A 23,351-nucleotide genomic window follows, 5' to 3' on the forward strand; every position below is an offset into this window, starting at 1 on the left:
GAATTGTGTTCCTCATGATGAAAGGGACTTTTCACACTACTGGAAGAAAATAGTATCAATTTTACCCATATGTGAACCCTGTACCTTTAACTGACTAGTTATCTTTTTGACTGAAATTTAGGCCTCCTCCATGAGATGTAATCCAACCTTGACACCGCTAAAGTGTCCAAGAAACTGGGACTAAATAAGTCATGTGCCTAGTGAAAAGTCAATACTATTATTCTGCTAAAGGCTTATAGCAACAAAATGACCCCAAGGACATATTGCTATACCCACAAATCTGAGAATTACTCAGCCCTCGTCAGAGAAGCTTTGTCTTGCAGGAGATGGTTATTAACACAGAGATCCACAACTGGACAGAGAATCTTTGGAACACTCTGTCCCGTAGAAGCTGTCTTTATCATTGATGATTCTAAGGAAATAGCATCATCTTAAAATAAGAACAAAATATCATACCATGGTACTTACTAGAAACTAAAATTCTAGCACATCCCATGGCTCAAATATCCAGTAAATCCATGGGCCACATTCCTACTGACCCCCGCCAACTTCTTAGTGTGGTAACACCTGACTAGGGAATCCCTCCAAAGATGATACCCATAGTTATTTTCTGTAAACAATTCACGGAATTGGAACTCTGTAGTCCATAGCGTTCAGGCTGATGCTCCCATTCCGCATGCGTCTTTGAGGCTGCCTCTGTCCATCCATGGGAGTCCCCTCAGTTCCACGGCTGCATGGAATCATTCATTATGCAACTTACTTATCCCATTTCCACAATAAAGGACACCTGGGTCACTGCAGTTATTATCTAAACAGCACTGGTGGAAAAATTCCTGTGAACGTATTCTTGGCTCTCTAGGACAGAACAGCATTGCAGTTAGTCTATACTATGGCAGTTATGGATTTAGTATTCAGAAAACCATAAGCTACTTGCCATATCAGATGCTGTATAGTTTTCTCCCAGCGATGTATGGCCAATCACTTCCTCTTTTATGCAAACCAGACTTTGATTTGATCCCATTTCAAATAATGTTAGTCTTTCTGCTAAAAACGAAGCAGTCCCTCCCTGAAGACTGAATTTGTATTTCAGTAATGACAGAGGGTGTTGGGCAGTCTCTTGTGGGCTTGCTGGCCACCTTTTGTCTTGTTCAGTGAAATACCTCTTCATGGTTTTTTACAGTTGCTTATTGGGCTGTTTAATATGGCCAATTTTTAAGTGTTCTCCATAAATTTTAGATGTTGGGTCCTTGTCTAGAGTTTGATTTGCAGGAACTCCCCGTGAGTCTGTGGCTTACTTACTCATATTAGAATGTTTTTCCACAAAGCAAACATTTTCATTTTGATAAGGTAAATTTTATCTTTTTCTTCATTTCCCATCTGTGGTTTCAATGCCAAATTTTCATCCAGTTGCTGTCTTTCCTTATTAATCATAGAACCAAATTGGCTGTGGCAAGAAAACCTTGAGCAAGGATCTTTACTTAAAGCACAATAAACCTGTGTGTCAGTATGAGTGCATTAATATCTTCATTTTTTGTCTACAACCAGGATTTTTGTATCCATTTTGAGATTTCCTTAGAAACTTTTAGTATTGTTTTTGTATTTCTGTTTATATGGTTTTAATGTTAATAGTATTAAATTTTTATATTTTCCTTACTTGTTGAAACATTATTGAACTCAACAACTATGGATTTTTTTTTAGATTCTGTGAGATATTTTACATAGACATACATTTCCCTTCTACACAGGAATCTTATTTTTCTCTTATTTGTAGGTGTTTAGTTATATAAAATGCTTTTATCTCTGGCTGATATAAGTCTCATGAGCTGTATTCTTTTTCTAGTTCGTTAATTTTTTAGCTTGTTAACATGGGAGCCACAGTGATTGGTTGAAAAACCTACTGAAGTGAAAGAAAGGAGCTAAATTAATTAGCGTGGGTGAGGCAGCGTCGTTTGTAAGTTCGTGGAGTGGCACAATCAACATCCGTCTATAGTACTGAAATATTTTATCATCTAAGCAGAGAATGTGTCCCCTTTAGTACCTACTGGTAACTCCATTCTGTAATATCCTAGACCTCAGTAAATCTGTTCCTGCGTCTTTGAACATAACTATGCTTGATATCATATGCATTAAACTATAGATTATGCAGACTTTGGAGTCTGGCTTCTTTCACTTGGAATAGCATTTTCATTGTTTATCCATTCAGTAGTTTGTATCATTACTCCATCATTTCCATGTGTGGATAATATTTCACTGTCAAAATATGTTGCCTTTTATTTGATAATTACTACTTTCCTCTTTCACGTTCTGTTTAGCTCTGCTCCACCCTTCCAATGTTTTCTTTCATCTGCCAGCTTTGAGATTAGTTTTCTCTTCTTCCTTTAAGACTCACAGATGGGAATTCAAGGCATTGGGCTGAGATCTTGTTTTCATAAGGTGGAAATTTCCCTCTGTGGATTCCACTCTAGGCATTACTTTCTTTATCTAACCTATTTTTATACATTCTCTTTATATTTTCCTGCATGGCTTGTTTTTAAAATTTCCCCTGAGATTGAATTCTTAGCTCATTTATTGAATTTACTTTTAATTAGTTTTCTATAATACATTTATGATTTTTTTATTTCCCTCTGCTACCAATTTTTTACTTTATTAAATTTTGATTGGACAGGTGACTTTATATTTATTTGATCTTTAAAATTTGTTTAGACTTGGTTATTTGTAAAACATGATTGTCCCTGGTGGAACTTCACTGCACGCTAATGAAGAATGTGAATGGCACATCATCTCCCTTGGTGAGATATTGTGAGTCTGCTGCATCTGATTCAAGTGTAATTTCCCTCCCCAGGACCTATGCCGACTCCCTTAGATACCATGTATCTTAGTTAGGGTTTCTATTACTGTCAAGAGACACCACAATCAGGGCAACTCTTATAAAGGATGACATTTTGCTGGGGCTGTCTTGCAGTTTCAGAGGTTTAGGACATTATTTTCATTACAACTTGCTGGAGAAGGTGTTGCGAGTTCTACACCTTGAGCCACAGACAGTAGAAACTACTGTGTTCCACACTGGGCATAATTTGTACATATGAGACCTCAAAGCCTGCCTCCCCAATGACACACACGAGGACACTCCAACATGGTCATACCTACTCCAGCAAGGCCACATCTCCTAATAGTGCCACTCCCTATGGACAAAGCATTCAAACACATGAGTGTCTTGGGGCATTCATATTCAAATCACCACCATGTCTACTATGGGATGTGGATCCCTGAAGTGTACAACTGTCATCATCCAATAGATTTTTATAAGTTTAATTATCTTAAATGTGCTTCTTCTATTTTGGTACTGGTTCTGTCTATATGCTATGATTGCTATCTCTATTTCATGAGTTTATATATTTCACAACCCTTAAAAGTTCCTCTCTGTCTTGTATAACAATTTTGTAGTTGTAGTTCATTCTTCCTGATGTCAGTGCACAGAGTGCAGACCTTTCCCTTCCTCCCATTTCAACCTATCATAATTTTGAATAAAAAGATGTGTCTTGCAGAAAAACTTGCTATATTGTGTTTATAAGTGTAATTCCACTTTGTAAAATATCCTAATTTTGAACAGATTCCTCAATAAATTTCTGTTAAAAGCAATTTCTGACAAGAAAAACTTATTTGAACATCATTGCTATCATTTCTTCTAAGTCTTACTTAGAGTTTTGTCTCTCATTTTTATTATACAGCTTTAGTCTAGTTTTTTTTCCCTTTGGTTGAGATCCAGGGTCCTATCTTCTGCTTCTGCTGCTGCCTTTAGAATTTGAAAGTTTGCCTTGTATACCAAGATTCTTTTTCATTTACCCATGTGAATTGTTTTCAGCTATATCCTCAGTGGTAACCATGGGGATAAGAATTCATATCATAACATTATAATGGGTAATTTGAATTGATTCTTGCTTTAACTCTAATAAACATAAGGATAATTCTATAATACAGTTGTGAATTCTCCTCCTAGCTGATAAGGGTACAAATTTTGACTTCATAGATTATGTTGCCATTGGTATGTATTCGTATTTGCCAGCTTTTAAATTATGCAGAAAAATAGTTGGATTCCTAATATAGAAGGAATTTCCTACTTTCAGATAGGATCACTGTCACTGGAGTTGTTACTTCTTTTTATAGCGTGGAGTTCACAAAGGTGTGCTTAGTTCAGAGCTGAATCCCACTACGGTTTATTAAATAATTTAGCTTTGATTTTTGTGTGAAGACTGGAACTCCTATAACTTCCCAGTACAATTTTGATATGTATACAAGTAATGATTCAAACAACAGGCTTGCCCTTGGCTCATCATTTCAGCATCTTAAAGACAACCTTCTCCATCTCATCTCCACCACTTCTGGTGAGACACCTGCTGACAATCATTTGGACCCCTTATGTATGCTCTTGTATCTACTGTAGCCTGCCCTTTGCCTTCCCATCAGCTCTGGAGTTTGCTCTGTGAATGTATTTTGTAATTGGTAAGATTCTCCTATCCTCTCAAACTTGGTTCAGTTTTCTTCATTTTTATTTCTATTGTTTAAACTACATATTTTAAAAAGAATTGAAATATGCTGTTTTTCACTGATATTTGTGACCTAATAACAAAAGTCACTAGGAAAGATTAATTTCATATATTGTGCTTTAAAAATTATTTTATTAATGTATTTTGTGCATGTGGGAGGGGCATGCATTCAGTATAAGAGTGTAGGTGTCAGAGGACACAATTTTAGAACTGGTTCTTTTCTTCTATCTCATATGGATCCTGGGGTTTGAAGTCAGTTTGTTAAACTTGTATGGCAAGCACTTTTGCCACCGAGTCATCTTGCCAGACTGTACTTTTCAGCCCCATGATCTGCTTAGCTGATTTATAATGTCTATCTCTTTACTGAGAATCTTTGATTGTTTGGGTGTCCTTCCCTTTCTTCCCTTATCTCTTCATGACATTTTTATATCTCTGAATATATTTAAGACAGTGAGGTTCTGTCTTTCTCTGAAAACTCTAAGATCTGTATTTTTTCATGGACAAAGTCCCTGACTTCACTGTGGCTGGAGCATATTCTCTTTTCCCTGTGACAGCTTCATATATTTTTGAGAAAATGGCGGAGGCTTAATGTTCTAATGTGGTTTCTCTGGAAATGAGTTTTTACACCTCTTTTGGGCTTGTTCCCTGGCTATTTCCTAAGAGTTAAATTAATTTTCAATTTTTCTTTGAGGTTTTCTTCATTGTTGTTGTTTTCAGGGGTTTTTTTTCCAGTACATGTTCTCTGGGCTGTTTCTGAAGCTTCCGTTTAGTCAGAGTTTCAATAGAGGTTTCTTTTGATGCTCAGCTGTCTAAAGCTAAAGAGTGAGAGAGAAGGAAGGAGAGAAGGAAAGCCAGACAAGAGACGGAAGGTGGGAGAAGTAGGAGGACAGGAAGAAAATAATAACAATACTAACTACGGAGTAAAAGAACATGTAAGAGGAGGTAAGGGGACAGAAGAGGAAGAAGGGGATAAGAGAAAAGAGGGCAGACCGTCTCCCATGTGCAGACTGATGCACTCTGGGGCTGCTTGCTCCCTGCCGGAGTGGTTGCTCTTTCTTGTCCTACCTGGGATTTCACTTCTGTCTCCTAGGACACGTAGTATGCAGCAAGACAACACAGACTAGACCTTTTATGAGAACATTTCCTGCCATGGACATGAGTATGACTTCCCTGCACAGATCCACTTTGAATGTTCTCATTTGCTAAAGAAAGCCTTGCCTCATCTTGTCTTACAGCATGTTATTTGGCCCCATTTGACTTCGTGGTCCATTTGCACAGTTTCTGAGGAAACCCTCCTCTTTTACCTGGGACTTTTTTTAGATGAATGGATTCTCTCATCTCCATATCTCCACCACCACAGTCTTGATGGGATTTATATGTCTTCTTGCACACAGCAAATAGGAAGTTAGTTGTAAATAATTAGTCTACTGTTTATTTCCTGTTAAAATGTTAGTATGAGTAAATGCTATAATTTTAACTACTTTGTAATTCTAGTTGTCACAGATTCTACTTTGAAGTCAGAACCAGAAAGTCAAACACCATCTTTGCTCTCATATGTGGATTAGACTTAAATCGTATAAGCGTGTATGGATATACTCTGCTTGTGCGTGCCTCTGTGAATGTGTGTGTCTGTGTGTACATGCATGTGTTAAAGGAGATCATGAAAATGGAAAGGGAAGTGAAGACAGGAAGAAACTTTAAGGTGGAAAGAGTAATTGAATACGGGACACATGAAAACAGGAAGAGCTCTTTGGAGAAGGCAGTGGAAGGGCAGTGGGAATGTGAGAGGTGAGAAGGGGGAGGATGGGAGAGTGCTGGAAGAGGACAAGAAGAGTGAAATTATTATCTAAACTCTAATTTAAAAAGAATAATAATGAGCCAGACTTCATGCCTGTATTTTCACATATCTATCAACATGGAGGTTTAGTTTTCTTTAACATTAATATCCTATATTAACTCCTTTCCTGTTTGCTACTATATGCATATTCATTATACATGTCTATATATGTGTGTGTGTCTATATACATATATGCATATATACATTATAATACATACATGCATATGCATACACATACATATATCTAAATACTCCACTTCTTACTGGAGTTTTTTGTTATATATGTACATGTTATATGTGTACCACAGTATTGATGTGTGGAAGGCTTCTGTTCTATTATTCTATTAAGGTCAATAAGGAAGTATTAGGCAAGTTGGAAGAAGACGTTTGTAAACATTGTGGCTGTTTTTTTTGCAGCAAGGGAGTGGTGTGCACACACCCTTGTATGTGTGTTTGTATGTGCGTAGGTTCATGACTATTGAAGGCAAAGCAGACTGCTGTATGCCCTGCTCTCATACTCTCTGCTTTATTCTCTTGAGAGAGAATCTCATAGTGACCTGGAACTAGGCTATTGAAAGCAAACCATACCATCCTCCTGTCTCCATTCCTCACAAATCTGGAGTTACAGCCATCAAGCCCATAGACACGTGAGTCGTTTTTATATGAGTACTAGGGATTTGAACTCAGGTCTCCCCCCTCGTACAGTTAATGCTCTTACCTATCGATCCTTCTCCTTAAACCAAGAAATACTTGTGTATGAAGAAAAAGGACTAAGTACTCAGAATAGCTAATAGGAATCTGTAGGTATGGCTTCCAGGATAGCCAATCATCACTTCCTCATGAAAACAGACTTTTGATATAGTGTGCTAAGAACTCACTGAGCCAGTTTCAAATGATAGAGCAGTCTTTGAGACATGGCTACTCTCTAGCAAAAGTCTTTATTTTAGATTTGTCTGTCAAGGTCCAAGGAGGGTCTCCAAATTCTTTCTCCCTGACTGAGTTATCATGGACTCAAGAATAAGGCAAAAGCGTGGGAGTAGCAGGGCAGGCAGGAACCCTCCTCAGTTGGCTTGTTGCTCACTAACCAGTCTCAGGCACTTCTAACGCTATCAAGGGGCAGGCGAGCATCCACATGAGAATCTCACTCATGTTATCATCTTTTCTGTCCTTGCTTGATAAATGCATTGCACATTTTCCTCTGGAAGCTACAGACTGTGCCTGCAGTGTGGAGAAGAAGAGGTGGTTCCCTTGCAGAAGGGAAAAGCCATCAGCGTACTCTGGAGTTCACTTCTTCACTCACCAAGCAATCTACAGACTCTACTTCTGGATCAAAGGGAATGAGACAAGTGGAGTTAGGTGGGGCTGCCCTTCTCCGGCCTCCCTACACCTAGAAGACATCTCTACTCAACCCTATGATCCCGTGTTCACTTGCCACTCAACTGTGCTGCTTCCAGAAATGGATTCCTAAGGATTCTCAATGTTTTGAGGTCCCATATTTAGAATAGACAGAATGGACGTCCAAATACGAGACAATGAAAAGGTATCCCAGGTCAAGTCCGGCAAAGTCAACTCACATCTGCACAGAAAAGGACAGAATTTCAATATGGGAAGTTATTTTAGGCCTTGGAGAAACATTTTCCAGTCACAAGCACAAATGAGCTCAGTGTTTGGGTGTGGGAACGGTGCAGAGTAGGAAGGGAGCTGGTCAGATCTGTTAATATCCTCCATGATAATGCACTCCAGAGAGCAAGTGGCTGCAGAGGTGTTTTTAAAGACTAACAGGAAAATGCACATCTTCATAACCCTAGAAGGCTGACACTTGATAAAGACCACACATTTTTAAATGCCTCCATTCAAATGCAACGTGGTGTTTAGCATAGAGTTCCAGGGAAAAATGTCGGAATGTAGAATTTCTTGTACCCTTTGTGTTATGATTACTTTCTGCAATGGGAAGCTTCACTCCAGAAATGTCTCCTTGTGATCAGAAGGCACCACAGTCACAGTCTGGGTGCTCGCTCTGGGTGGTTAGCTGCAGCTCTTTTAATGCATGCCGTAAATCACAAAGGGAGGTTTCTATTTTGAAATTAACAGAAACAATTAGAAACTGGGATTCTAAGTCCATGTTCGAAAGCCCAATATCTGCAGGTCTTTGGTTGTTTTAAACCTCCGAGATTTAGAGGTTGTCAAGAAAGAAAAATAATGCCATGTACATTCATCAATGATGAACAGGTTGTGTTATGAATTAAAACGCAGAGCTAGGATACTCATGTGGAGGGAAATAATAGTGCTGGCATACAATACATACATACATATATACATACATACATAGAACCCAAAAAAATATAAATATTCAACCCCTTCATGGTCCAAATTTAAGTGAACTTGAAATGTAATGACCATGACCTCCCATAGACACCTTGCTTGCTGACCCAGGGACTAAGTCCTCCCTTACACATGCCAGACTCTACACCAGAAAGTTCTTTGTCGTCACTTCAGTCTCCTATTGCTGTCTCCTCTCACTAATCTCACAGTCTGAACGCCGATGGGCTGAATTTGTGGGGTGACAGGACATGAGGCTCTGTCCCTACCAACAAGTAGTCCGCATGGATCCCCTGATGGGAATGGTCCTGCCATGAGGGAGATTTTGTTCCTGGGCAGGTGGGCATATGCCTTCTCTGCTCCAGCTAGAGGGATGGTCAATGGCTTTCCTTTTCAGAAAATTCTTGTTTCCATCCCAAGGAAAGAACAGTGCATGGGAGTCACATATAAAGCCATGTGTTTGTTCCCAAGGGATACACTGAATGTGGACGTATTAGTTATTGAACAACCAGCAATGAATAAACATGAAGATGCGGCAAGGAAATGAAACAGGAACTCGGGTGGTGTAGTATTGGTTGGGAACGGACTGCTGGTTGAGTTGTTAGTTGAGACAAACCGATTTGCTGCTGGACGAGGAACCAAGTAGGGGACAGTTTATGGGAAGAGCGCGTGGAAGATCTGGCTTTGTGAGTACAAAGGACTTGAATGGGGAACAAGCTGGCTGGGTCCTATGAACCTATGCAGACAAAACCTGCTTATGGCTACAAGAACCAAGCTCAGGGGAGGAAGACAGAAGGCTCTCTTTGTGTTTCTCCAGCCCTCTGAAAATCACTGCCTCCCCCATGGGAGCCATTCAAACTTATCCCTTGTTATTCCACAAGAGCAGGGCTCCCTCAGTGGTCGTGTTCATTTCTGTACACTTTGCTCTTCACTGGGTTCTGAAGAGCTAAATCTCCCTCGAGTGTTGGGATTAAAACTCAACCAAGTGGTCAAGGGCTCTTGGCTGCTGTGACTGACTTTCATCTGTCCTTGACACATAGTAACACCTTTCTCTTCGAACTTCTTTCCGGGTGGGTAGTTCCTGCACAATGTCTGAGGATATTAAACATGAAACCCCATAGGCAAAGTCCCATGAAAGGCGATCAAGTCAGTACCCATCTACAACTAATTTTCTGTTCTAGACCTGCACATAGTCTAAGCACCTCAGAAGGAAATACTGAGGTCAATGCAGGCCTGGTTTGCTTGCAGCTTCCAAATCCAGTAGAGCCTTGTTCCTTTACTAAAGTGGGAGGTCCTTCGATGTTTAAGGTTCTTTAGCCACTTAGAGGTCTATTCTGACCTTCAGTCAATTAAGAAAATGAACAAAATCATTTGATATTATAGTGAGCTGTTTGGAATTCTTGAATATACGGAGTAAGAATACTTGGAATGACAGTGGGAGTTGTGGTCTTGCATTCAGACCACGGGTATATGGAGCAGACTGGCTGCTGCTGCTGCTGCTGCTGCTGCTGCTGCTACTACTACTACTACTACTACTACTACTACTACACACACACACACACACACAAACTCTGGAGGTCAATGTGTGATTGAAAAAAAATGAATAAATTCCCATGTGCATTTCAAATTATATAGGAAGATGTACATTAACATTTTTACAGAATGGATGTCTGCAATGAATTGAAAATGGCTTTGAGAGTAATAGATGTTTGTGTTCCCCTTTCCTCTTGAACTGCCATTTTGAATATACCCTGTATGATAACCCAGGCTTGTCTCAAACACCAGCAATTCTTGATTATTATCAGCCACCTCCTTCAGTCCTGTGCCTCACTGTGCTTCATTCATATGAGCTCCAGTTTCAGTCAGCCACATCTCTGCCTAGTCTGTTATGTCCTGGTTGTTCTTGCTGGCTCTGTTCATACCGTCTCACACGTGTTAGTAACATTCAACATGGGGTGACATTTCCTGCCGCTCTTTAAATGCTATCCATTGTGAACTATGTCTTTCGGCAATTGCTCAACCAAATTCTATGTTAGTGGGTTCTAATTGGTCAGATATCTACTCCCAAAGGGGGGTTTTACATAGCAGATCATCTTATCATAAAACATTATCCAAATAAAAGTGAATATAATTCGTGAATCAATGGCTGGCCTGTTTCCGACTTCAAAGTTTCTGAGATAATTAAATCAGACAGAACTTCCAGGTTCTGACATAGGAATACCGAAACTCGGTTTTCACCTTCCCCTCTGTAAGATTGGGAACCAGGCACAGAAGTGAGGTAGAAGAACTACCCCTGGCACCCAAGGGAGCCTTCAGGCCTGTGGACTTCCTTTTATTCAACAAAAGCTAAAGTGAGCCAGAATACATTACAGATGAGTCACTACTGCAAATTCCTAATGCTGGGGAAAGAAAGGTTTGCATTGATACACTCTGAAAAGCAGAGACAAGGGTTCCAGAGAGGAACAGACCGAAAGCCACTGCATTCCGAGCAGAGGCCTGGGCATCTCAGCATGACGGTGCCACAGCGCTCTTTAGTCTGCTGATGGCTTTCAAAACAGGGAGTTGTTCCAGGACTCCCAGAGTTGTACCTCCCCGCAGAAGGGTTTCTGTATCTTCTAGCATGGAAACTGTCTATACGTGATCAAATAGAGTATACAGCATAGATTCCAGTTCTGACTGTGAGCTCCTGACTTCGCAGTTCTGGCTGGCTCTTCTCAGACCCAAAGCCCAGGAGCCACACCCAGACACTGCTGTCTTCATGCAGAGGCATCACAGCCCCACTTCTCCATGTCACTGGCTCAGCAGGCACCACAGGATGACAAATTCTTCAGGAACAAATTAATCTCCCTCCTGTGGTTTGGGCACCAGGATGCTAGGAAGAACAGTCCCATAGTCATGTGACAGCACTCATTACCTGTGGTATTGGGACAATAAGTGAATTTTATTTCTGACTTATGAGTCATCGTTACTACTTCATAGAATACCTTCTCAGTACTTTGCAAGGAATCCAACTCTGCCATTCACAGCTCAGCCTCTGGAGCTTTCTGGAACCCTCATTCAAGCCTCCATGAGCCCCTATCATTCATTCATTTTGTGTGCCTAGTATCATGGGTGCCTAACTCAAGAAGTATCCTGCCCCACCTGTACCACAGCTTTAGTGGCTTTTGAGGGCCTGTGGAGACCTGTGGGGACCTGTGGGGGGCTTGAGAGGGCCTGGGAGGCTTATGCAGTCCTGTGGGGGCATGTGAGGTGCTTATGGGGGACTGGGGAGCTTATGGAGGCCTATGGGGGCCTGTGGTGGTGTGTGGCAGCCTGTGGAGGCCTGTGGGGTCTGAATCTAGAGAACTGTTTCCATCAGTGGCTGTTTTGAGAGGAGAACCAGTTTGGTGATAATCTCAGTCCAGACTCTCCTTCAAAATAGACTGGCATTTTTACTAACCTGAACCCATGATGGTCCTCAATGCACTCCTATAATTGTCTTCGTGTGAAGTCTGAGCTTCCTCGTTGTTTTCATAACAGGTACTTTTTCTGCACCCTCTTGGACTTCAGCTTTAGACTCACTCATACCCCTTTCCACCAAACTGAACAGGTTTTCAGACTTTTCTGCTTCACTCACAGCTCTGTCTTATTAGAAACTTGACCAAGAGCAGAGCGCAGTAACCATTCAACAACCCAAATACTGCAATATCTTGAAATAGTTTTTATAACACGAATTATTATGCTACTTTATAAGTCAGTCTCAGTTTCTCGGAACATACAGAATACAGCCAGATTGTCTAATAAAACAGAACACAAATGGCCTCTAAGCCAGGTCCTGGCAGAACCCTCTGCCCCTAGCCCTCATATGCCCCATGAGTACAAACCTGTGAGTCTGCCTTCTACTCTGTCTGCACTGTGATGCTATGAATTAGCACTTCAATGGCTGACTGAGCTCTCTTTTTTCTGTAATTGTGGATTTCTCTAATCTAGAGGGCTCCAAATGCTTCTACATTAACCCCTAAACCAACACCCAAGCCTTATAGCACACATAGTCAGTGTTATGTCAAGAAGTACCCTGTCCTTGGCACCAATGTTCTGTGTTTCTTTCTTTCCTAATAGAAGATAACGGACTGAAGCAATGTGGGAGGGGATGGCTACAGAGCAATCTGTGTAAGGGAGCAAGGAGGGCTATAGAAGAGCAATATACAGAAGACGGTAGATAGGGAGGGGGGCTTATTTTGTCTCATTGTTTGTAGAGATACGTTCTACCATTTCAGGAATGATATGAACGAAGGAGCATGAAGCACATCACATTGTTTCTGTCCTTAGGAAGCGTGATCTAGAGATGGCTTGTGTGTCTATACCATTGCCCGTTCTTACTAACCTGTGACTGTGTTCCATTTGGGATTTTCTTCATATAGCAACTGTTACAAATATGAACTTCAAATATCTTCCTTTTCTGGATATCTTTTTCAGTCATTTTTATGATGGTTAGTTTTTGTACTTCATATTAAACAATGCACAGAGTTATGAAGATTTATTTTTACATTGTTGCCTTTTGGAAATATTATTATTTTATGTGTAGGCCTCCAATTCATCTGGTATTGAGCTTGTATATCTTGTGGGACTGGAGTCATTGTTTATTTTTCCCAGTTGGACATCTAATTGAAAATCCCGTCCTCTTACCAGCTCTGACAAGTCCATCCTGTTGCCAGTGCAAAGCATTGACTTTATTTTAAGTCTGGAATTTGTAACTGGGAGGGTATTGAGATTTTTTCCTGCTGTTATCCTGGCACCTTGTCTTAACAGCAATCGATCAAATCCCATTTTAATATCTGCAACATTCCAATCATACATAACAGTGAAGGGTACAGGTTTATTCTTTCCCAAGATCTCCCCAGATATTCTTAGCTTGCACCACTAAAGCTACAGTCCGTTTTAGGAATGAATGGGGACTTTGAAAACCTCTCACTTGATTACAAAGTACAGCCAGGGATGATCATCTCTCTGTTGAGAACTCTTGAGTTGTTCTTGAAGTTTCTGTCAGAGCCCATGGAAAGGTCTGTCTACTGATCAAACACAACTCACCCTGCAAAATGCACCATACTAATTGGTACCCTGAAGGCAGACTGAATGTTCTTTCCTGGGAAATCTTTATGTCTGGTAGCCTGGTACAGCATGACGGGTGTCTAACAGTGACTACGTTCCTGCTGACATTTTCTGTTAAATTTCTTTTTTTTTCTTTTCTCCAATTTATAATCAAGTCTTCACTTTTTCTGATTTACCATGAAGTAAGAATTGCTAGATAAACCAGAAAGGCTGTTTCCTTTAAAGCCCTTTCAAATCCCCACAGTTTTAATATCCACTTGTTACAGTATTATTGTTAGATTTAAATTTAGTGGAAAATGGGTTTCTTATTAGTTCTTTGGTTTTAAACTCACAAATCCCTTTCATTAAATCTTTTTTTCTAAGATTGAGCAAACTCCTACAATCATTTGATACTATTACCATGAAAGATTTGAGCTCACTGAGACCTACTATGGTGATTTTTAAGTCTACAATATAGTTGGAAATAATTCACTGTTTGCAGTACAACAAAGAAAGCTGGGATAATACTTGTATTCAAATACTTACACAACATGGAGTAATCAGAGCAAGCCAGGTTCCTTGGAAACTTTCGCCGCAGTCCTAGTGTTGAAACATTTAAAGATGCACAACATGTTGTTGGAAAATGGTCCAATTGAGATGGAAGAAAAGCTGCAAAGAATCTAGAAATCATCCCCATGGCTGACTCCAAACCAATTAGATGCTGAAGTTAATTAAAAAGGAATATTTTAAACACTTCTATGTTTTGACCCAGTGCAGAGGACCAGAGAAAGCAGTTGTCCTTGCCACACACTGGTTCCACTGATTCATCTGGCTTTTAGGTTTTTTTTTTTTTAATTGGGTGGATTTTTCAAGGTAAATGGGCAGAGGAAAAACTGCAATCATATGAGGACTAGGGAAATTTTCACTGAAGGCATGTCAAGGTGAAGCAAAGATGTGGGGAGAGACATGGAGGGAGAATCTCAACAGGCGATCTCTGAGCCAAGATGAGGAAGAAATGACCAGAGCAGCAGGGAGAGATATTAGGTCAGGAAAGGAAAGAAAGGGACTTCTGGATGTCTAATGAGAAAGGGAATCAGAGGACTACACATGAAACTCTTACTAATCTTCCAGGAAAGATCTTTATAGCAGTTGGATCCTCAACACAAGACTGACTGCAGTTCACTGAAGTCAGGATTGGTGCATGGAACTAGGTTAGGGATATGCACACATCAAGAGAGTCCCTGAGGAAGAATTGGCAACATGTCCACACCCCACAAACACACCTGGGAAACAGAAGCAAAGGGCAAATAGTTCTTCAGTGCATCTCCTGCTCTTACCCCTCTTTCCTAGTCTTGCTTAGAGGGAAGTGCATGACACCAAACATTTGCTCTTGAATGACATTGTCATCTCTGTCCTCTCTGGGAGGGATATTGAAAGCAGGATTTAGGAAACAGAGGATGATGCACGATCTACCTTGGGAGATATGGGTGTCCTCTTCACCGCTACATTTCCAAAGATTTTCTTTAGTAACTCCACCACTAGATAAAGAATGTTCCTTCCTTCATACACGATGTCCCATCTATATAAGGAGTATACTATTGGTGGGGAATATCCTGATGTTCATTTCTCTGCTTCGCCACTATTTTCATCTTAAACCAGCTTGTTTCATGCCCTCTATTTTCAAGCATATAAATTCTACCATCTTTCATCCTTCTCTTTATAAGGATGTTAACACAGAACAGGCTCATGTCCATTCTGGCAAGGTTCCTAACCCTGCTACCACATACCAAAGTTTGGAACCTGAGTGCATTACAGTAACATTAAGAATGTTGATTTTCTCTGTAACTCAAAGTCTTTGTCCATCTAATCCCTAATGGACAAAGGGATTTCAGCATTCTATGCAGATCATTGGTAGGAAATTTGTTTCTCTGTAGTCCAAAATTGAAGCTGAATATCTGGTGTGAGTTCCCAAATGTGGTTCTATAATTCTCTTCCATTTCATCTTCTGTTATTCTTATGCTATCCTTGACCTCTGATAAGAATTAGTGTTTAATATTCATGTAGAAAGCCCCATAGTATGTCATTCATTGATGAAAATGACAGGGATATTCTTACAACTATAGGTTGATGATTAATAACATGTTAACACACTATTTTTTTTCTACCTACACAGGTCAGAACTGTGGTGGTCTGGTCCAGGGACCCAATGGCACCATTGAGAGCCCCGGCTTTCCTCATGGTTATCCTAACTATGCCAACTGCACCTGGATCATCATCACTGGGGAGCGCAACAGGATACAGCTGTCCTTCCACACCTTCGCCCTAGAGGAGGATTTCGACATCTTATCGGTGTACGATGGGCAGCCCCAACAAGGGAACTTGAAAGTGAGGTAAAGTGCCAAGTGTTTCTATCATAGAGACTGGCATGATTGGTTACTACAGTCTGAAAGATATTTGTAATTATATTTATACGTATTTACCAAAAATATAATCTACCATAAGGAAACGCAGAAGACTATGTATGTGTCGCATGGTGAGCGTGTATTCCTAGTTGGAAAACTTGTTTTTGAACACAGTTTTCAAATTGCTCATGATCTTCTCAGCAATATTGTCAAGGTAATTTAAAATGAAAAGAGAAATCAAAAAATGAAATGCAAGGCTCAACTGAGACTGCAAAGAAAGGAGCCTCTCCACTGGGAGAGGGTGGGTCATTGAGGACTCTCAGCAGTACTGAATTCTGGGAAATCTTGGTTGAGACAGCTCTCATTTCTATTTATTACATTGTTCATTTCTCGTGTGTGATCTCTACCACAAGGAAACATATTTATTGGTATGATTTTCATATTACATTTTCCATTAGTCAAAAAATAACAAACAATCAATTTTCAATTGGTAAGGGAAAGATGATATCCCTTTGGAAAACAATCAGATTGTTTCTAACTTTGTTTAGAAAATATAAGCTATACTTCCATCCCCCGCCAACAGAGTAATATACATACTTAAGACTAACAAACCCTTTATCCTCCTCATTTCATGTTCTACAGTAATTGGACTGTGTTCAGTACCTGGGGTTTTATAGCATGCTTGACAGGAAGCAGAAGGATTGAGGCTGCTGATGTCAATGAAATGGTATTGATATCACAGCCAGCAGAGACACCTATCCACCTTAGACAACTTATCCATATCTTTGTGGAATCCAAGCAACACTTGTTGGAAATTTTCTGTGTAGCCAGTAGAGAGATTTATATTTTATATTTAATATGTTTAGCACAATTACTTTCAAATATACTTTGTATGCTATTTTCAGGCATGATATATCTTCTACTTTTTATAAGCAATTGGACTTATCAGTTCTCTGTCTTTAAAAACATTTTTTTTAATTCTGTCATAGATAGTGCAGTGACTGTCCCCGTTTTTTTAATAGGTTAGGTGAATTTTCTTTCTCTTCCTTAGAATGTGTTGTCTTGTCACTGGGAGTGTGGGCACAGGATCTGCGTGAACAGCCCTAATTCACTGGATTGAAATATACTAGCATCCATTTTTTACTCTTCAATATTAGCTCTTTACTTGTCTATAATCTGCAAACGTTACACATGTTAGTGTGTTGGAAGAGCAGAGATAGAACTTGAAAGCAGGGTCACTTAGCAGAAGAGGAATTGGGGGCTGACGTTCATTCAAATATCAGCACACAGGATTATGGGAAGATTATTTCCTTCTATTTCCATTACAATGCTTATTCAGTATTACTCAAATATACTTCTATTTTCTTTCTCTTAATACTTTTTATATTTCTTTTACATATAGGAAATCTGTTCCATGTGTTAATTTGATTGATAGATGTTTCACTGTTTTCAACAATTTATCTTCTTAGGTTCTTGTAGTGATATGGATATCATTTTATCTTAATAAAGTCTAGAATAGCTTTCTTGCTTTACTCACTATTGTAACAGGATTGATTAGGGGAATACTGATATTGAAATGATTAGACTCCTTGCATTTTACAATGAGACTCCATGAAGTGGTACACAATTAGATGTCTATGCTCGGGAGCTGCGTAATTATCAATGAGGTCACAGGCAATGTTGTCACAGTCCTTTCTCTCAGGGACATTTTCAGTGGGGCTAGGGGTGAGGGAAAGAAGGAGACTATGCCCTACAGTGACTCAATGTCTCAATGTTTCCTTGGAGTCGGAGCTGCCCAGTGGTCACACTTGCACCTGAGCATGTTCTGAGGGCTACATGCTGCTTCTGTCTTATCACTTTAAAGCTAATTTCTTCCTTCTCTTCCACACCTAGAGGCCTTTGTGCAGCCCCTTTGAAGATTCCTCTAGGTATCAAAACATAAATTGGCCAAATACATTAAAGGCCACCGGACTCTGGTGGTGCTCATTGCTACCCACATGCCTCATGGCATGCATGAAATGGGACCATGAGCATCTCAGAGAAAGCAAGGGAGAGCGTGCTTCTCTTTCATTATTCAGTCACAGTTGATGGGCAAGATGGTTACAAAGAGTACCAGATTATTATTAATTGAGGGGGGGGATTCCTTGTAACCAGTGCTGTTCTTTCTCCTTTGCACCACGTGTTTATGTCTCAAAGACAATTAGCCACTAGCACTGAAAGCTGCACAAATGCCAATTGCATTTGCTCCAAACATGCACTGACTAAAACCTAACAGTTGTTTTCTTAAGCATTTAGAACACTTTGTTCTAAAGAACAAAGGAAGCTTCTTTTCTTTGTTATAACATGGATATTTTTCTGCATAAACTTTAGGTATATATTTTTTCTCCAATGTAGAAAATGTAGGGTTTTCAGCTTAGAGTTATTGGTTGTCCTGTAATCTGAATAAAACTGAGGAATACATACTTTACTACATCTTAAAAAGTATCACAAAATATCTTTAAAGTGTTAGGGCCACCAGGATGCCTCTGTGGGTAAAGATGCTTGCCTCTAAAACTGGTGGCCTGAGTTCAGTGCCTGGAACCCTCATGGTAGAAGGCAAGAACAGATTCCCACAAACTGACCTCTGGGACTTCCATGGGTTTGCTTTCTTAGCACAGTTTTCTCCCTTTCCAAGTGCAACACAAATCCCTCGGTCCAGTCAGATGACTTTGGTAGGCGTTCTCCTGCGCTGAGTGGTGTCAATCTATAAATGGCTTGGAAATCTTTGTAGGGTGATTCTGATTCACAGTGTTCGGTTAGGGCAACTCATTTGGGTCTCTGTTGAGGAAAAGTAAAGTGAAGTGAGTGGCATTCTTTTTATGGGCCCAGGGACACTGTTGCCCATGGGAACTGGCACCTAGAATGGGCTCTCTGACTTTGAAGAAGTATTGATTTGTCCCAAATCTGAAAACAACTGAAGTTTGTTGTTGATTTTCAAACATAATTTCATAGTAATATTGTCAGCATTCAGATATGCTGCTGGCCTGACATTATGGACCTATGTCACCAACCACAGTCACTCCCTGTGCATGTGCTTGCTAGCATTTCTGACATTACACTACCCTGCACCGCCAGGGTTCTCAGCTATAACCAGTAAGAACATCTCCTGTGCACAAGTGTTGTCAGCATTCAGGCAGATACCTGGCCAGCCCAGGGTTCTAGACTGCTATGTCACCATGTACTCTGTGTGCATGAACTGTTAATGAGTAGCCTTTGTGCGCATGCGCTAAGCCCTCTTTAAAAGCTAGCTCTTCTAGCTAGCTAGTTCCTCTTTCTTGACACTCTTCCAAATTAGCAAGCAAGCCTCTGTGCCTTTCCACTTGGCCCTTTTCCCCTTCCCAAATAAGATCTTTCATGTGAGCTTTGTCACATAGTGTCTCTCTCACACACACTGTTTTTAAATTATAACACTGGTACTGTGTTTCTCCTTGCCAGTTTTAAACTATAACACATATCAGGAGTTGGATAGACATCCATCAGAATCTCTGAAGAAAAACTGGACTACAAAGTAGGAGAGAATGAAGTAGTCATTGTTTTATGAAATCAAGGGAAACAGTCACAGTATTTAAACTCCTTTGCCCTCTCTTACCTCATGGAAGATTAACCCTGATTTTCTGCAATGATCATAATAATGAGAGAGGAAAATGAGTGTTGGAACATTAGGATTAGAAAATCTTGAATTCACATTGTTAAATTATCACCATTTTTCTAATTATTCAAACCTGGGATGACATCCCCGAGTCCATTAATCACTGAGAACCCTGCTAGTTCTGACTGTACAGATGATGGTATGAGAGGATGGAGGTTCAAGGGCCTGGAAAGGGTTCAACTACACAACGAGGACATTAGATTAGTGCTACAGCTTGGCAGAACTTCTGTCTTTGTGCCCCATTGTCATTACGAGGTCTTGAGGGAGCGATTTGTAAAGCAACAGTCAGATAAAAATCAACGTATCACACTATGTTTAGCTGAAATGGTGACTGGTGCCCTGATTAATGCTTGGGTAGCCACGATTTGAGCTGTTGTGGATGCTGCCAGAAGATGCTGGCCTCATTCTCACCCCAGATGTAGACCCTGACACCTGTCACTCTGGGCCAGCCACAGGGTCAGGAACTGAAGGGGATGTTCTGCATGTCAGGAGATTACAGGGTGAAGCAGCCCAGAATGACAGGCCTGGTAACCCCTGGAGGTAACAGCTGCAGAGCTCCCGACAGCCAAGCTATCTCTCAACTCCAAGCCCCCCAGCCTACAGCTCACAGTCACCTAATCATTGCTGGGAGCTGGGGACGAAACTCAGTTGGCAGAGTGTTCCCTAGTGGCATATAGTTCTTGTGTGCAGTCCCCAGAATCACATCAGTCTGGGAATGTTGGCATATCTGACTGCTTGGGATAGGACGAAGGCAACTATGCCAGAGATGTGAGTATGAATTTCGGGCTTAGACATATGTATCTAGAATATTTTTGCCATCTTTCCACCCAGTAATTTTAAGATATTGCAAGTTGAATTTTAACTAAATACATGTACATATATTTATGTATTCAATTTTTTTCTTGAAGCAGTATCTCATTATGCAATCCAGGTGCATCCCTCCTTCTCTTCCCATGCTTTTCTTCTCTGTTCCCTTACTTTTCCCCTCTTTATTTCCTTCTCTACACATGCCCCCCCCAACACACACACAAGGAATATGGTGAAGTCTAACACAGTTCTGGTCATCATAGTTTGGTGGAGGAGTTTACTGGAATCTGGCAGGAAGAAATCATCAGCACTGATAAATCACCTACAGCGTGTAGGGTCGTCCTCCCAGGGCACAGAATTATCTGCCATAAATTGTCAAAAATATTGAGTGAAAGCTGTGAATGACAGGGCTGTCACTGCGTGGTCTGTGTCTGTCAGTCTGGAAGCTGGGTGACTGGCCTGGGGAGTCTTCCTCTCTTTCTCCCTTATTCTCTCCTCTCTTCTGCTCTACCTACTTATTCTCTCTGCCCACAACCACTGCCCATCCCTCTACTGTCTAGCTATTGGTCATTCAGCTTTTTATTACACCAATCAGGTGGCTTAAGACAGCAAGGTGGAATAGCAACACATCTTTACATAATGAAACAAATGCAGCATAAACAGAAGTAACACTTCTTTGCCTAGTTGAAGTAATATTTCACAACAGGCTGTCCACAGCCGCAGGCATACTGAAAGTTCTTCAAGAAGTGCTTTTACATTCTCTTTCAAAAGGCAGTAAAATTATCATATTTTTAGTCCTTGGCTTCTGGGAAAAAGGAAGAGAAAGTGTCAAAAAGTCAGAATGGCATTAATTGACTTTTATTCTTCAAGGTAGGGGATCTGTAAAAATAGTTTGTTAAAATAGCTTACTGGGAAACTATCCATATTAATAAGCTATAAGAGCTATAAATGGATTTCCTGGATTTTGAAGGAGTTTTAGGTGGATGACCATATTTCTAGCTGAATGATTGATTTTATTTTCTGTTTAAGATTCTGTATTTTGCCTCCCTCATTTTGAACATTGATTGACAAAGTCAATTTCTCCCTTTCCCCATGTAGCTGAGGCTGAGAGTACTGTGAGCATGGGAATTTTCAATTTTCATTACATAATTAAAATATAATTTTCAAAAATGAATGCTATATACAAAGATTTTTTTTGTCCACTCCTAAGTCATACATATATTTTTAAATTTAAAATATGAAACAATTCCATTTTCCCATAAAAAAGACACCTGTCCTTCCCTTTATATGGAGATACGCTACACTCTGTATTTGAATATTCTAAAATAACAAGGGAAACAGATGCCTAGCTCAGTTTCCCTCTAGCTATGTCTCTTTTGACTTAATTCAGAGCATGTGAAAGAACAACATGCTCTCTGAAACGTGCCCTTGGCTGGGGGAATAGAGTTCAGCCAGTGAGACCTTCAGGATCTCTGCATTGGTCTGAAGAGTGCACCTGGGTGGGAGGAAGGGCCTCCCTTGAATGAATTTCCTCAGTTCTAACCCTGCCTACCTCTCTCATCTGCCATGTCTACGTGCTTGATTTCCTTGGCTCTGTGCCCTTAGTTTGTTCCTGTTGACCTTTCCTCACCATTGCATTGGTGCAGAGAAGTTATTTTATATACTTTATTAATAACCTTTTTTTAACTCCAAATCCCCAACTCCAAAGACTAGAAAACACAGGGAATACAACTATTGTTTGACAAGCATGTAACTCCACATATTATGTAGCCAACATTTGTAATTCTTCTTTTACAAGTCAGTGAGGTATATGTAGGTGTGTATTATATACATGTAATGTATATATGTGTACATTATAATATAATATACACAAGCATGTATACATATATGTGTATGTATTTATAATGCATATATATCCAATTGTATGACTGCCCCTAGTACATGTTTAGTATGAAAGTGTGAGTCAGAGGGTAAAACGAAAGAAAGCAGATGAATAGTAAGAAGAAAGTGGAGTTATACACATCAGTGGCTTCATAAAATCTTCTAATATAGCCTCCTAAAGGTTGAGTTTCCTGGGATCTTAATTTCAACCCTCTGACCACAACAGTGCTTCCTACAGGGTCCCAATGGAACTGTTAACAATTCTGAAAACATGTGAGATGACTTCTTGATTTCTTTACAGAGTGCTAGGTAATAAGTTTGAAAATTTGGTTGACAAATTAATCTTTGAGTTGCAGTCTTCACATTTTAAAATTAGAATTAGTAAAAATTGAAAATTACATGTAACACCATCACCCTGGTACTAGTCTCACAGAAGGTCCTTACGGACCTCATAGCCCACCTGTTTTTATTTATTTTCTTTCTGATCTCTATAGATTGAGCAGTATGGTTTAGAATTATTATAAATCAATTCATATATCAGGCGTAGTAGCACATCCTTGTAATCCATCACTATGGAGGCCCAGGTAAGAAAAGAGAGAATTTCAAACCAGTCTGAGCTATATGGTAACATCCTATCAAAGAAAGGATGAAAAGAATATGGAAGAAGGGAGAAAGAGAGGCAGGAAAGGAAGAAGTGAGGAAGAGAGGAAGGGAGGAAAAGGAGGAAGGGAAAGGAGGGGAGGAAAGTGGAGGGGCTAAGAGAAGAGGAGAGGAGAGGAGAAGAGAGGAGAGGAGAGGGGAGGAGA

The 23,351-nt window shown here is 40.1% G+C and overlaps 1 protein-coding gene across 2 annotated transcripts in view; it reads left to right on the forward strand.

The window, feature by feature from the left end:
* Positions 1-23,351, forward strand: part of Csmd1 (CUB and Sushi multiple domains 1) — a 1,511,659-nt gene that overhangs the window by 263,680 nt on the left and 1,224,628 nt on the right. For both annotated transcript variants that reach the window (XM_087901170.1, XM_087901171.1), the window contains exon 2: positions 15,941-16,157. In XM_087901170.1, the coding sequence (XP_087757296.1) occupies positions 15,941-16,157 (217 nt within the window). The remainder of the gene's footprint in view (positions 1-15,940; positions 16,158-23,351) is intronic.

This window comes from Myodes glareolus, chromosome 23, assembly GCF_982192425.1.
Source record: "Myodes glareolus chromosome 23, mMyoGla1.1, whole genome shotgun sequence".
Taxonomy (NCBI): Eukaryota; Metazoa; Chordata; class Mammalia; order Rodentia; family Cricetidae; genus Myodes; species Myodes glareolus.